Raw genomic sequence first — 15,409 nt, forward strand, 5'->3', positions numbered from 1 at the left:
CCTTTACGCGTAACAGCGTTTGTGGGATTCGTTACCGGCCATCCCGAGCGTCGCTTATTTCGTGGCGATCATTCGGGTTTGCGGAACACGTGTTTCGGTATAACTCTTTGGCCAATTAGTCTATGAATGTTTGGGCAATTTTTAAGGTCGTTGGTTTTCTAGGATAGTTTGTCACACACAATCACATATTTCGCTACACATGACTACATTACAAACATGGATTTGAAAATTAAATATGCCACGTAGTTTATGATAGGCTTCTATGGGTAGTTTATTTGCGCCTGGCTTGGTACCGCTTCTATCGTAGATCCAACAGACGAGATTCGCTCAAGAGGCCAACCCGCAAGTGCAAGCCAAGGGGGCATGCAGGCAAGAGGGACCTAATGGGCGAGCGATTGGGTTCGGGATAGGTGTACTACCTGCACAAGTACCGAGTGGGAAATATGCGCGGCGTATGCACCCCCCTATTGGCGAAAAAAGGTATCCTTAGTCCCAACTCCCGAGGGAGCCGAGATTCGTTATGATGTTCTGTCCGTTCACATTAATATGCTGATTTTCACGTCGTCCCAACTTGATGGGGAAATAAACGCGGGGTAGGATCGTTTCACCCTTCGGCTATTTTGATTACCTACAAGCACGAGTATTTCCTTCACTATCCCCAGCGGAGTCGCCACTGTGAGGGGGTCGAAAAAGCGCGAGGCTAATGCGTGACCTCGTCCCTCGTGGGTGTGACGATTATTTTTATTCAATCAAGTGTAATTGGATTTCCTGTGAGTATACACCCAATTGACTAGTAATATAGGAGTCGCCATTCAGTTTTAACGACAATGAGAAAAACTGACAAAACCCGGTTATCGTGACATAAAGGGAGTGCAATTATGTTTGACCACGACGGCCGTAGGTTCCCTTGTGATCCCTGGTGTGGGGATCTCTCAATATACACCCGCAACGTAGAGATTGAGGGTTCGAGGGACTGTAACTACCGAGAGGAGTACTTCGCTCGTCGATAACTCCAGAGGCAGGATATCCTTACTAGCTCAGCATAAATAATTGAAGGGACATGCGTTAACTATTAAACTAATCTAAATTGATTTTAGCAATATGCAACATATAATACTAATTCGATCGTGATTATCTGATTTAAATAGCATTAAGGGACCTAGCATGATAATCCGATTTCCCAAAAATATCATATTTGGTAGGCGTGATAGAACAATCAGATTAGGTTAGTTTAACAGTTCATAAAAAGGGCGAGGAAAGCAGTTAAATCATCGAAAAGGGACACATTACGACGCACCCTTGAGAGGTGCGTCACGGTTCTCAGAAAACTAACCACTTTGACTTTGCTATTTCTCCTCTTTATTTAAAAAATCTCAACTATGGGACAGGATACGTTCTGTTCGATTTATGGATCGATTGCGACAGAACGCGTGAACAGTTTCGCAGCGAGAGGCTTAGGCTAAGGGTTGGTGTCAATACTCAGAATATAATTGTGTGTTGTTGTGTGTTCCTTCACGTCGAATTTAGGGGCCTATTTATAGGGAAGAGTTCGTGGAAAGATAGAATTGGAGAGTTCTAATCCACAAAGAATTAGGAAAAAACACGTACCCAGGTATTTTCAGCGCCCAGGCCTGGGCGCCGAAGATTTCTGCGCCCAGAGCCAGGCGTTGAAAATAGGGTCTGGGCTGTTTTCTTTAGTCAGATTCGGATTCCTGAAATCCGTAGAGTTTGAGATTAATTCGAGTCTTTTAGCGCATATCAATTTTATGATGGAATGCGTCTGGGCCCGTTACGAACTCTAGGCTCGTTAGGATTTTAATTAATACGTAACTCTTATTTCTGAATCATATTAGGAATAGGATTCTCGCAGTTTTCTATCTCATTTAGGATTTATGTTGGAATGCAACACCTAATTCTGACAGGTTTCTATCTTTTATGATTTGCCACTTTTAGAAGCTACCTTTTACGGCAGTTACTATTTTTAGTAGATTTCCATAAATAGCAGGTTTCGGGTGAAATGAAATGGGGAATCGAGATTCGTTTATTTTATAGGAGATGCGTTGTCAAGTGGAGATTTACGTTTTCATCATCGAACCTTTCCCTTGCGGGAATGGGGACAAAAGTAGGTGTCTACACTATTATTATAACTAATAGCTAAATGCTCTTCCACTGCCATAGTTGAGCACTCTGTTCTTCAATTGCTCATCTGTTCTTCAATTGCTCCTCTGTTCTTCCATTGCTCTAAACAAGTCATGGCTAATGGGCAAGTAATTCTTTTTTCTACTCAATATAACTATACATTTGAAGCTTGAAATTATAACTTTATGTGGGGTTTTTTTTTTCAGCGTTGGTGTCGACAACGGCGGCAAAAAGGAGAAAGAGGTGAATTTAGTAGACGAGAGCTATTAAGGTTGAGAGTGAACCCGAAGACGATCCAGATGATCCAGAGCTATTAAATCTTTGTTTTATTCGACTTATTTTGTCTGAACTTATATTATCTCAACTTGTTTTATCTGAAAAAACTTATTTTGATTGAAATAAACATATTTGTGTTTTAAAATGTCTGAAATAAACTTATTTTTTTAATTATTTATTTAGGAAACATTAAATAAATTGGTGTTGATGAACTCATTTACGAAATATATTTTATTTTATTAAGTTTTCCGTAAATAATTATTAAATTATTAAAATTATTACATAAAAATATTTACGGAGTAGTATGAGTACACTTATTTCAAAGAATATAAGTTTAGATAAATTTAGTTAACTTAAGGCTTTGTTTTATTCGACTTATTTTGTCTGAACTTATATTATCTCAACTTGTTTTATCTTAAAAAAACTTATTTAGACAGAAATAAACATATTTGTGTGTTAAAATGTCTGAAAAGAACTTATTTTTTTTTAATTATTTATTTAGGAAACATTAAATAAATTGGTGTTGATGAACTCATTTACGAAATATATTTTATTTTAATTTTTGCGTAAATGATTATGAAATTATTAAAATTATTACATAAAAATATTTGCGGAGTAGTATGAGTACACATAATTCAAGGGATATAAATTTAGATAAATTTAGTTAACTTAAGGCTTTGTTTTACTTGGACTCGGACCGCGCGATATCGCGCTCGAATGCCCGCCCAAAAAAACGATGAAATATTAATCTCCAAAATCAAACATGATAAACGCAAATAGAAGAATAAATCTAAGTATACAAGTATAACTTAATTCCAATCACATTTGGTAGCTCAACTTTAAAAGGTATTGATGTCTTCCATCATGTATGAAAATATGTAATAATATGTTTTAGGTTAATAATACATATTAATAGTTTTAGTAACTGATCAACTTAGGCACATGGGCCCAGCCCAAAGCCCGACCCATATGCTCAGCCCGAAACCCGGCCACTGCCATCTCTATACACAATAACTTCATTGTATAGCCGGGAACAACAAGAGTCAAAACTCTTTTGATAAAAACAACAGTACATTAAAGCACTAACTATAATTACTCTCTGCAAGTGAAGAGATTATGGTAAAATAAAATTATCGGAAATTTCATGAAATGCCCTCGAGTTTTGCCATAATTCACCAAACGCCCATCAAGTTTCAATAATTCATAAAATACCCCTCACAATTCGTACAAATACCCAACATACCCTTACTAATAACGGGCCGTTAGTCCGCCGTTAGCCAAGTTTCCAATTCACCCAAATGCCCCTATTCTGAAACTTATTTCACCAAATGCCCCTAGTAGGAAACTTATTTTACCAAATGCCCCAAATTTAAATATAGCTATTCTGATGTTCCGACAACTAGTTTTTGTGTTTGAAAAGTGGTTCTTGGTCATGGTTGGCTATAAAAACCCCTTTGCTGAATGGTTCTTGTATTTTAGATGTTATTTTACTTTACTTTGCTAATTTCATAAGATTTGTGTCATGAGTTTTCTTTCAAAATCATCTTCCACACCCAATGAGTCCACATATATTAGGGTACCTAACAAATTTTGTTATTGTGGTAGGAATGGAGGTTGAAGTGGTGTTCCACAGGCTCTTCTGGATAGCTGTTAATGCTTTTTGGGGTAGTTTTTTGCACATCTGTTTTGATCTTGCACATATTCATTGAGTAGAAAATAACATTAAATGTAGTTGGTGCAAAGATGTTTTGTAAGTGAAGCTAAAAACAGAAATGCTTCCCAGTTTGGTATTTTGTGCAGATTATGCAACATCAATTATTTATGAAATGTGAATTTGTTTCTCATTACTTGTGTTTACTTCATGATTACAAACAGTAAAATTACAAACATCAATATCCCCATTTGTATTACAACTTTGCCTACTTTTTGTTGTTGTTTTAGCTTCTTCTTCATTTGCTTCAATTCTTCTTGCATCTTACTGTTTCGCCTGTTTTCAATACTTTCTCCTTCGCCTAAGCTTCCCCCGCATTGTCCTTCGTGTTGTTGCCCCTTGTTTTTTTGCTCAACTACTCCCTTTCACCATCTTAGATTGTTTCAAGGATCACACTTGTAGTACAACCTTTGTGGATTGAGTGTTGTATCAAAACTTCGAATGACAAATTTCCTACCACAATGACAAAAATTGGTAGGTACTCTAGTATATGTGGACTCATTGGGTTTGGATGATGATTTTGAAAGAAAACTCATGACAAAAATCTTATGAAATTAGCAAAGCAAAGCAAAATAACATCTAACTTACAAGAACCATTCAGCAAAGGGGCTTTTATAGTCAATCGTGACCAATAGCTACCTTTCAAACACAAAAACTAGTCGCTGAAACATCAAAATAGCTATACTTAAGTTTGGGGCATTTGGTGAAATAAGTTTCACAATAGGGGCATTTGGTGAAATAAGTTTCAGAATAGGGGCATTTGGGTGAATAGAAAACTTGGCTAACGGCAGACTAACGGTCCGTTATTAGCAAGGGTATGTTGGGTATTTGTACGAATTGTGAGGGGTATTTTATGAATTATTGAAACTTGATGGGCGTTTGGTGAATTATGGAAAAACTCGAGGGCATTTCATGAAATATCCGTAAAATTATTTATAGCACCTACATTGGTGTTTCTAGGCTAAACTATAAGCCTTGTTCTGACAAATCCTAAGAATTGTTAGATAACTATTGATTTACTGAATGAAAGACCTGTTTGTATCAAAGAACATAAATTTGTTCTTAGACACTTGTTAAAGCAATGCAAACAATTAGCCACCAATCCAGTTTTTCTGGTCATTCATTCATTCATTCATTGTATCAAGGAAGTCTTACATGCCTTTACATAGGCAGCCCAACATCAACATAAAATGACTGCTTTACAGGATGCTTATTCGACTCTTCAACCTCCATTCAATAGATGGGAATGGATCAGATACTGTAAAACTATACAAGGCAACACATTTCATGAAATGGAGTAAACTTTTGCCAAAAAGCACTCTTCGAACAAGCACGCAACAAAGATCACAAGATAGAGTAGCTGAAGGAGACATCTGATCTTCCAAGAGACTAGCACAAAAATGGTTAACAACCTTACAACCCAAACCACCAAGAACAATATATGGGGGAGACTGTGCTGCCATCTCTTCAGATGAGCCTTCTCTTTTGAAAATCTTCAGAACTGTGGCAATATAGGTGCCTACTTTTTTCCTTTTCAGACCCTTTACACAATGGGAAAAGAAGATGGCACAAACACATCAAACAACCAAGGTGCTTCAAATCAAGGCAGCAGAGCAAAAATAAAGAGGTTTATATTACACATGTAAGAAGCAAAGTTCAAACTTTGTGAAGAGAAGAAAACAAGATAAAAGGCCAATGGTTAAGTGGATTGTTTTCTATCAGCTGAATTAAGATTCTCTACCACTCCGGATATTTACAGCAGAAGCAGCATAGCTAGGCACAGAAAAAAGTAGTTTGGTGACAAATACAGTATCAGTTGAAGAAGTGACACCAACACAGGCCCTAATATTGTACTGATGGCATTAAAGAAAATTTCAAATTTTGGTAATTTTTCATAATAAAAATCGACTTTTGCTTATATGTCCTTAGGTTCTTTCACTTTGGCACTTAGCTTTAGCTTATTTTAGATTGTGCAGGTTTATCCTTGTACTGTGAGAAAGAATTTTGTAGCTCGGAAAAGAAGGATGAAGGTTGTCTGGCTAAATTACTGAAAATGGTTCTGTTGGCAATTTTGTGAAGGAAAGAATTAAAGTATTTTTTGTGAGCTTTTGTATATCTGAACAATACTTGAGTTTTCTAGTTTAAACACACAAGAACTCAACAAAAGCAATCTTTATGTAGGACTTCCTTCAAAATCAAGTTGTCTCAGTCCAGGCAAGAAAGTATGCCAGTAATACTCTTATCAATTGATATATTTGATTTTTTTTTTAACTGAAAGTTAAAATGTGACCAAGCAATTCCAAGCCTTTAATATGAACATGTATGCTGTTGTACGAGAAATGACCGTCCGGGTTAGTCTGTACAAAACCCATCAGCCTAAGAATATTTTTTATTTTAAACGAATTGCATACATAACTTCAATTGAAAGCTTTAGATCTTATCTGGACCATTAAATCAATGTAATCATCTATCACGACATAGTCGACATCACTCCGATTGAAACTTAGGAGCTACCTACAATACCGACTTCACCGGGTGGACTCATGATCAAATGAATCAATTTCTAGACTATAAATAAGCAACAACAATGAGCATTCTGCATCAAAATGGACAAAAGGGTGTACAGCTTGAACAATAAGCTTTTTATGAGTGATATGAATTGGCACTGACCAGTGACCAGCAGTCAAGTTTAAAACAAAATGCTCTATTAAGAATGGACATGCATGTTCAAGCCACATGCAGATTAATGCAGAAGAAACAAGTACCTTTTGCATCAAGAAGCCAGCAACAGAAGGCTTCAAATATTTGGCAACACCCTCAGTGGAAGCATGAGCTCTGTGTGCAGTACCGAAAGCATGGTAATGCAGAAGGTGAAATTCTGAAGAAAAACATTATCCAAAACAATGGAGTTAACAGAGTGCTATCTCGTGGCACAAGAGCCTGATTGTCAATGCTTTTCAGATGACTATATAAAAATATCGCAATCACCTACCAGCAACTTTGCCTCTTCCATCTTCAGATACAACAACCTCAGCAGTCGGATCTTTCATTTAATGCACCCCAACACTCATCTGTACACACTTACTCACACTCGCTTCTACGCACACCACATGCACTCACACTCCGATGCTAGCACCCATTGGTATCTTGGCTTCACCTTCCTGTACCTGCAATAGTTAGCAAACGGAAGACTATTACCAACAGGAGTGGGGAGACTAAAAACCGTTATCTCCATAATGAAAAATTTAAATCCAAGCAGAGGATCAACAAATTGGCCAATATAGCAAGAAAAAATGGCAGTTGGTCTTCTGAATGCTTCAAGGAAATCTTTCTCACTTGAATTCATTCCAAATCCAAACATAAAAATAGCAATGCTGGCGCATAGAGTCACTTAAACAACACCGTGAGGAAGTTAATGAGAGCGAATTCATACCAAAAGTGACTTCATCCTTGAACGATTTTGCCTTCCCCATTGTTACTCTCTTTCCTGATTTCAGCAGTTTAGGGGAAGAACAAAAGCAAAACAGAATCTGGAGATCAGAATAAGTAGGCATAACCAAAACTGATTAGCGGACAGAACAAATCAACATGATACAAAAGCAGTATGCAGCAGGTACAACGACAAAGAAAACAACAACACTTCCTGGAACAAAGTCGATGGTTGGCCCTGCTGTGACTTCAATTGCACAACCAGCAACCTCATAGTTAATCCTAAATATCCTATCTCCAAACAACCCTAACATCAAATTCAAACCTCATATGGGACGATGTTACTTCTAACACAAAAATCAGAAGATCAGCCCAAAAATCTCTTCTCCTAATTCACAAGATTAAAAATAACAAGGAACAAAACCTAAACTATGAGAAACCCAGAAATGTATGAGAAACGTACAAAAGCTGACACGAAAATCAGAAGATCAGCCAAAAACTCTCTTCTCCTAATTCACGTGCCTGTGAAACTATGAGAAACCCAGACACGTGCCTGTGAAACTATTTGGGAATTAGATTTATAGAGAATTAAGATGTCATTCAATTAAAATTTGACAAGCATCGACGTGGTACCTAAATACTGTCATGAGCTTACATCGCACTTTGATATACCAGAGATAAGTTTTTTCATGAAAAGAAAACTAAAGTGTATCCTAGCCAACAAGAGACTTTCAATCTACAAGAACAAACGCCATCAAACCAGACCATAATCCAACACACTGTACAGAAAAAATTCCTATTTTTGACACACTGATTTATCAAAGTAAACCATAATCCAACGAACCCTAATATAAAATATCAAATACCAAACACGAATTCATCAAATTAGACCATAAACTCATGAAAGATCAAATGCAAGAACAACTTTCAGAATTTAAAGATTCCACGGAAACAAACAAAAAAGGCTCAATATTTCCAATAGTAAGAACAAAAAACAAAAAAAGAGAGACAATCAATAATAAGATATAAGAACAAACAGAAAGCAAATATAAAATCACCATGTAAATACCAAGGTCATTTTTCTGACACATCTTTACACTGGTTTTAGAAAAAATATCAAATTTCAAACACGAATTAATCAAATTAAACCATAAACTCATGAAATATCAAATTCCAAACACCCATTTCGGAAAGCAAATTAAAGAAACAACCAAAACAAAAGGGCCCAACATTTCTAACAGTAAAAACTGAAACCAAAGGAAGAGAGGCAAACAAACAAGCTGAGAATCTTAACACACAACACACAGAAAGCAAAGGAAATTCAGTCTTGTTGATGATCATGCTATGAAATGTGTTAGTATTAGGTATTCCTGGACTGAATTTTGTTTAGCATTAGGTAATTCAAAGTCAAAGGTATATGAAAATGTCCGGGAATATTAGTATAAGGTGTGTATACTCACAGAAATTTTTTGCATTATGAAATTTTCTCACAATGAACATATTATAGCAAGAGAAAACCTAGGAGCAAAGCCACACAACCCACCTTTCTATTTTCTGATGAGCAGAGAATGGTAAAGGAAGAGTAGAAAGGCAAAGAACTAAATGCAATAAGCACCTCTATATATTAAAAAAAAAAAAAACACCAAATGAAACTTGTGAATAAAAAATGAAACAAAATAAAACCTTTGAACCAATGGTAAACTCTGAAAAGCACAGTTAAAAAAAAGGCACATTATCATTGAGTATCTAAGATAACAGAAATGTCCAATGAAAAGTATGATAAGAAAGCAAAAGGCTTTTACAAGATAAAACAACTATAATTGTAAGCATAATGTAAGTGTACTACCATATATGAGCAGCCTCACACCCCATTTTCTTTACAATACTTGGCACACAACACAAGGGAAGCAAAGGAGTGTAACATAAAAGATATAGTCATTGGTATAACCAAATAACACAATTCATAACTACAAATTAAAACTGAGCATTAACATAGCATAACTACAAATTAAAAGTAAACTTATAACATTTTAAAAAAAAATGATAGTTTCTAACCTTGGATTGACGGAGAGCCAAAAACCCGACCCTAGCTCCGGTGGCCGGAAAGTTCCCAGTGACGAGAGCTAGAACCTCCCGGATCCTCGTAGCCTTTCCCAAGTTCCTCCATGACCAACAACAACGAACGCACGATAAGACGAACCAAACTGGTTAATCTATAACAAAAACAACAACGAACGATTAATAGTACAAAATCTAAAAACCAAAACTGAAAATCTGGCAAATCAAACCCCAAAAATAAGACGAACCAAAATCAAAACCCTAAAATCAAAACAGCAAACAATTGTGAATAATCCTAAAAATCCTAAAATTCTAAAATCAAAACAAAAAATCTGGCAAATCAAATTCCCAAAAATAAGATGAACCAAACTGAAAATCAAAATCCCAAACAATTGTTAATAATCCTAAAAATTCTAAAACCCTAAAACCAAAACTAAAAATCTGGAAAATTAAACCCCCAAAAATAAGAGGAACCAAACTGAAAATCAAAATCCCAAACAATTGTTAATAATCCTAAAAATCCTAAAGTCAAAATCGACAATCTGGCAAACTAAACCCCTAAATAACGACGAACCAAACTGAAAACCTACAATCCCAAAACCAAAACTGAAAACCTGTCAAAACAAACCCCAAAATTACGACGCATCAAATCAAAATACCAACATAACTGGACAAATAATCAACCATCCTGCTTCAAATTCTAGGGATTTCGTACGGACCTTGTTCATTTTCATCTGAACCGCAAAAAATGAGGGAGAGGCCGACACAAACCCAATGTCGCCTACGATTGCAGCCTATCCTCTGCCTCAATTTTGGCAATTCAAAAGAAAAAGAAAGATCCACCCCCGCCATCAAAAGATCCCCCACCCCTCCCATCAAAATGTTGGTTTCGTTCTGTAATACCCCGAATTTTTAAAACTTGATTAATTATGCTTAATTATTTTTATTTAGCTTAAATTCGTTTTAAATCCAAAAATTTGAACCTTATTTTGATTAACGAAGTTTATTTTTAAATCGTTACACGATTTATTATTTTTCAAATTTTATAAATTAATTTCATATTTACGAGCTTAAGCTACCTTTTAAATTTTAAATTACATTTCGTAAAATTGTAAAAGATTTTAATAATTTCAAAAACGTTCTTATCAACGACTAATTTTATTCGAAAACTAAATTTATTTTATTAGCACTTTATAAAAGAATTATTCTAGAAATTAATTTTAATGATCCTATTTTCATCCAAAAATAGCAATAAAATTCTGAAAATTTGTCCCACATTGTAGATTTACCAAAATGCCCTTTTGACCGTTAAAACCAAGTCAACCCTTCTCTCTCTTTTCCTCTTCTCTGCCGTGTAAACATGAGCATCTGGCAGCCATGGAGTTTGCCATCTATTACATCTATAAACTTTAGGCTTGCTGATTCACTCACCTAAAGTCACTAGATTTCATTACTCATCACTACTTTTCTCTATTTTCTTACATTTGTCATCTAAAATTCTTCCAATTTGGATCATCAATCACGTAACTTTTTCAATGCCATTGCTATAAATAACTGTTCAACTATACTGGAATTTCAACCCTCAAACCACCAACAAACAATAAACATTCCAATTTCAAATTTAATTTTTGATTTCTAAATTTACCTCTTAAATTAATTCAAAAAAAAAAAAACCACCACAACCACCACCGACTGTCGCCACCACCACCACCACCGTGACAACCACTCCTCACCACCCGACACACCTCAGCCACCCAGTACCACCACACACTTCCCTCGACGCCCCGCACAGCCTCCCCTGCCTCCCTCCACAATCGACTCCCCTGCCTCCCTCCTCAATCAACTCCCCTGCCCTCTCTCCCGTTCGCAGCCCCGCGCCACCGTGCTGGTGTGCCGCTTCCTCTGCGCCGCTTGTCCGCGTTCCCTCCTCCCTCCTCCAGTCGCGGACCATCGCCGCACTCTCCTCCCTTTTTCTTCTCCCTCCTTCGTGCTCTGTTGCTCCCTCCTCTCTTTTTTTTGTCGACTTGCAAGGAGTCAGGAAACCCAACCAAATTCCCTTGCTTCCTTGCTCTAATATAATAAACCCAACTTAACAAAAGTTGGCCCAGTACTTATATTTGGGCTTGGGTAAGTTTCTCACTCCCTAATTTCTATTTCTGATTTTCAAATGTATTAAAAAAATTCTTTACGTAAAATGACTACGAATAATTATTTATTATTTAAACATAGAGGCTATAGTTTATTGCTGAATTTCTATTAAAATAAATTGAAATGGTTTTTATGCAAACGGATTTATATATATATAATAATTATTTCAAAATTATTGATTTTAAATCGTTTATTGTTTAATATTAATTCAATAATTTAATATTTTGAAAGAATTCGGACTCGGAGCTCAAGAAGAACGAACCAACGAAAAGGCCTAGCAAAGCGTGGAATTGAGGTAACGGTTATTGCTAGTACCCGCAATCCCTTCGAAATGTATTTATGAATGATGTTATGAATGATTAATGTTTTATAATGATTTTTTATGATTTGCGGGATTACAAGTATGATTTGATGAATTGTTTTACGATAATGCAACTTTATGCAAAGTATCGATTTAATGAATTATTATTCCTGAAAGAATGATTTTATGAAATAACGAATTGTTTTATTGAACTACCCTAAATGAATGAGATTTTCCTGATTAATGTTCTATTAAAAGAAATGTAAGCATGATAAATGAAAGTGTAAGAACTGGTCAAGTTCCCCTGATATGGAGCCCAGGCTCCCCCTGATAAGAAGCACTGGCTTCCCCTGTTATGGAGCACTGGCTCCCCCTGATAAGAAGCACGGGCTTCCCCTGTTATGGAGCACTGGCTCCCCTTGTTATGAAGCACTGGCTTCCCCTGTTCGTAGGAGACGTCCTACCATGTTTTCCTGTAAAGTCCTGACGACCAGAATAATACTATTAAAAAGGAAAAAGGTTAAAGAAATAATGTTCCTGAAATGATATTCCTGAAATAATGTTCCTGAAATAATATTCTTGAAATAATATTCCTGAATTGATATTGCAGAAATGATGTTTTGAAATGATGCTTTTAAAATGATGATTTATTAAATGTTTTACTATATTCTATTCTCCCTGTGTTATTAAATAAAATGAATTGAAATGATGTTACGATGTTAGGGTAACTCGTTACTGAGTCTTCGGCTCACCGTTTTGTTTTCCGTTTTAGGTACTGCTGGGGACCACGGAAACGAGTAGTGGCGAGTATTTCACTATTACAATGTTCACCTAAGTGAATGATAAGTTGTAACAAGTTTAAGTAAAGATTCTTGATTAAGTTACGTACTTTTATTAAGGAATTAAAAAAGGATTATTATGTTAATTTTGGAGTTTAATAGCTTATGATTGATGGTTGCCTTGTAATTCCCAAGAGGAAGTTACGGCAGGTAATGTCCCGACCGAATTAGGATGTTTCCGCTGCTAAGTATGCTTTAATACTTGAATTAGAGGTCGGGGCGTTACAGTTTGGTATTCAGAGCAAAGGTTCTGGACCCTAAGTGCTAAACCTTACGGGTTTTGCGCGTAGTAGAATTCAATAGGCTTTAAGCAAAGAGTTTTAAGAAATAAAGTAAAAAAGAATATGTTAAAATCATGTTAAGTTAAAATGAAATGAGTGTGAGTGTAGGAACGGGCTGAAAAGGGATTATTTTCCTATTATGTATGTTTTCCTGATTGAGCACGTTATGCAGAATGTCGACTATCGAGGTGACTAACGATATTAACGGTGGAGCGCACCACGAGCACAACGTCCATGTCAACGATGACACTATCTACGAGGATGTTGCCCATGATGACCCCTATGACGATCAACCTATCGAAGATCACAAAGAAAGGATGGAACGATTAGAAACCGTTAGCACGATGTTAGCTGAATTAATCAAAGATTCTCAGAAACGGAAATCGACGAATGCGAACGAAAATGCATCAATGTTCAAGAAGTTTTCATCCCTAAACCCACCATCTTCGATGCAAGCCCGACCCTGTAGAATTCGAGGATTGGATTAATCGCATAGATCAGTTGTTTGAAACCTTGCAATGTCCTAAGGAATGGAGAGTCGATTTCGCTGTGTTTTACTTAACGGGTCAAGCAAGTTTATGGTGGAAAGTTAATAAGGAAAGGAAGAATGAACCTAGATTTGGTTGGACCGAGCTACAAAAGTTACTAAGAGATAAGTTTTATCCACCATCCCTGAGGAAACAAAAGGAAGACGAGTTTTTGCACTTGCAACAAGGAACAATGAGTGTTATGGAATATGCAAACAAGTTCATGGAATTGTCAAGATTTGCACCGGAGCTGGTATCGACAGAGCAATCCAGGATGAACCATTTTGAGCGAGGTCTTCACTTGAAGTACCAAGATAAGTTGGCAACTCAAAGGTTTAATTCCTATCAAGATATGGTTGATATTGCAGTTAATGTTGAACGAGTTGTATTACTTCGAGAAGCGTAAAATGTTGGTGATAAAAGGAAGAATGATAATCAAAACCATGGAAGAACCAAAAGGCCAAACCAAGGAAACCATAATTATAGAAGGAACGATAGTAGAGACCAAGGTTATAATGATAGAGCAGCTCGTAATGTATGGTGTGCTAAGTGTGGAAAGAGAAACCATACCGAAAGTGAATGTCGTGCAGGAACAAAGACGTGTTATCGATGTGGAGGAAAAGACCATTTTGTCAGGGACTTCCCTAAACCACCTCCCACGGATACGGGAAGAGACACCTCGACCAATCATGAACGAAACAACAACAATGCTAGGGTTGATCATGATCCACCACGACCACCAATATCTGGAAAGGCTTACATGATGAGAGCTGACAAGGAAGAAGACGATGACGCCAACCACTAGTGGAAAAAATACCTGTTGAGGGGGGCATTTTGGGTTTATTGAGGCGAACAAGGCCCGCTGCGACAGACGTAGCTTCAACAGCTCAGTGATCTGTTGAGGCGGGCTTTGTTCGCCTCAACAGGTGATCTGTTGTGGGGGGCTTTCAAAAGCCCGCCTCAACAACCTCTACAGAAACGCGAAAAATAAGGACCTGTTGAGGGGGGCATTTAAGAAGCCCGCCTCAACAGCCTCCTCTGTTGAGGCTCACTTCTTAAATGCCCCCCTCAACAGGTCCTTATTTTTGCGCCAATACCTGTACATTGGCGCCATAAATTCATATGTTGTTGAGGCGTACATTAAAAGCCCCCTTCAACAACATTAATTTTTTTTTTCCAAATTCTTTTAAAATATAAAATAGGCGGCAATAACCACAACTAGATATATACTCCATTGAGTATTGAAACCTGTACCCAATCAACACCAAAATAGCAAAGGTATGAATCTGGTTATCTTTGATAAATAAATCATTACATTAACTTCATTTATATTAACCCAACAGAGCAAAGCGTATATATAGTACGTATGTTTACAATTTTTAAACACCTAGCTAGTCTAACAAATTACAACTAATATTAACAACTAAAGACAAAAGGCTAGAGAGCTAATCTAACAAATGTCTCTAATCCAGCCACTTAGGTCCCTTTAGATCATGCATTACAAACCTTAAGTAAGGCCGTGTTGACTTTCTTCCAATCGACTCGATCCCTAGCCTGCAAGTTGCATGGAAGGAAAATATATATGAGTACCAAAGTTTACACTCACGATATTGTCTTTACATTCCATTGAAGCATAAAATTAAAAGATATAGTTGCAGACTATAGAGATAATTAAGTACGTTGTTGACCTATAACGACCC

At 36.6% G+C, this 15,409-nt stretch overlaps 1 protein-coding gene across 2 annotated transcripts; it reads right to left on the reverse strand.

Moving 5' to 3' along the window:
- Positions 1-5,263: 5,263 nt before the first annotated feature.
- Positions 5,264-9,887, reverse strand: LOC130465817 (uncharacterized). Of its 2 annotated transcripts, XM_056834661.1 has the most exons (5): positions 9,611-9,887; positions 7,560-7,656; positions 7,119-7,293; positions 6,892-7,004; positions 5,264-5,667 (listed from the first exon to the last, which is right to left on the reverse strand). In XM_056834661.1, exons 3-5 carry the CDS (start codon positions 7,174-7,176, stop codon positions 5,326-5,328), a joined length of 513 nt encoding a protein of 170 aa, XP_056690639.1. In that variant the 5' UTR covers positions 7,177-7,293; positions 7,560-7,656; positions 9,611-9,887; the 3' UTR covers positions 5,264-5,325. The 2 variants fall into 2 exon arrangements, with proteins under 2 accessions (XP_056690639.1, XP_056690641.1); XM_056834663.1 differs by lacking the exon at positions 7,560-7,656.
- Positions 9,888-15,409: the final 5,522 nt, after the last annotated feature.

This window comes from Spinacia oleracea, chromosome 1 (assembly GCF_020520425.1).
Source record: "Spinacia oleracea cultivar Varoflay chromosome 1, BTI_SOV_V1, whole genome shotgun sequence".
NCBI lineage: Eukaryota > Viridiplantae > Streptophyta > Magnoliopsida > Caryophyllales > Amaranthaceae > Spinacia > Spinacia oleracea.

Bases quoted from the DNA above. Each gene is read 5' to 3' on its own strand.
- LOC130465817 (XM_056834663.1), bottom strand. From the start codon at position 7,176: ATGAAAGATCCGACTGCTGAGGTTGTTGTATCTGAAGATGGAAGAGGC. The intron at 7,005-7,118 runs GTAGGTGATTGC...GTTTTTCTTCAG, and splicing joins TGGAAGAGGCAAAGTTGCTG to AATTTCACCTTCTGCATTAC. The intron at 5,668-6,891 runs GTACTTGTTTCT...CATTGTGTAAAG, and splicing joins CTGGCTTCTTGATGCAAAAG to GGTCTGAAAAGGAAAAAAGT.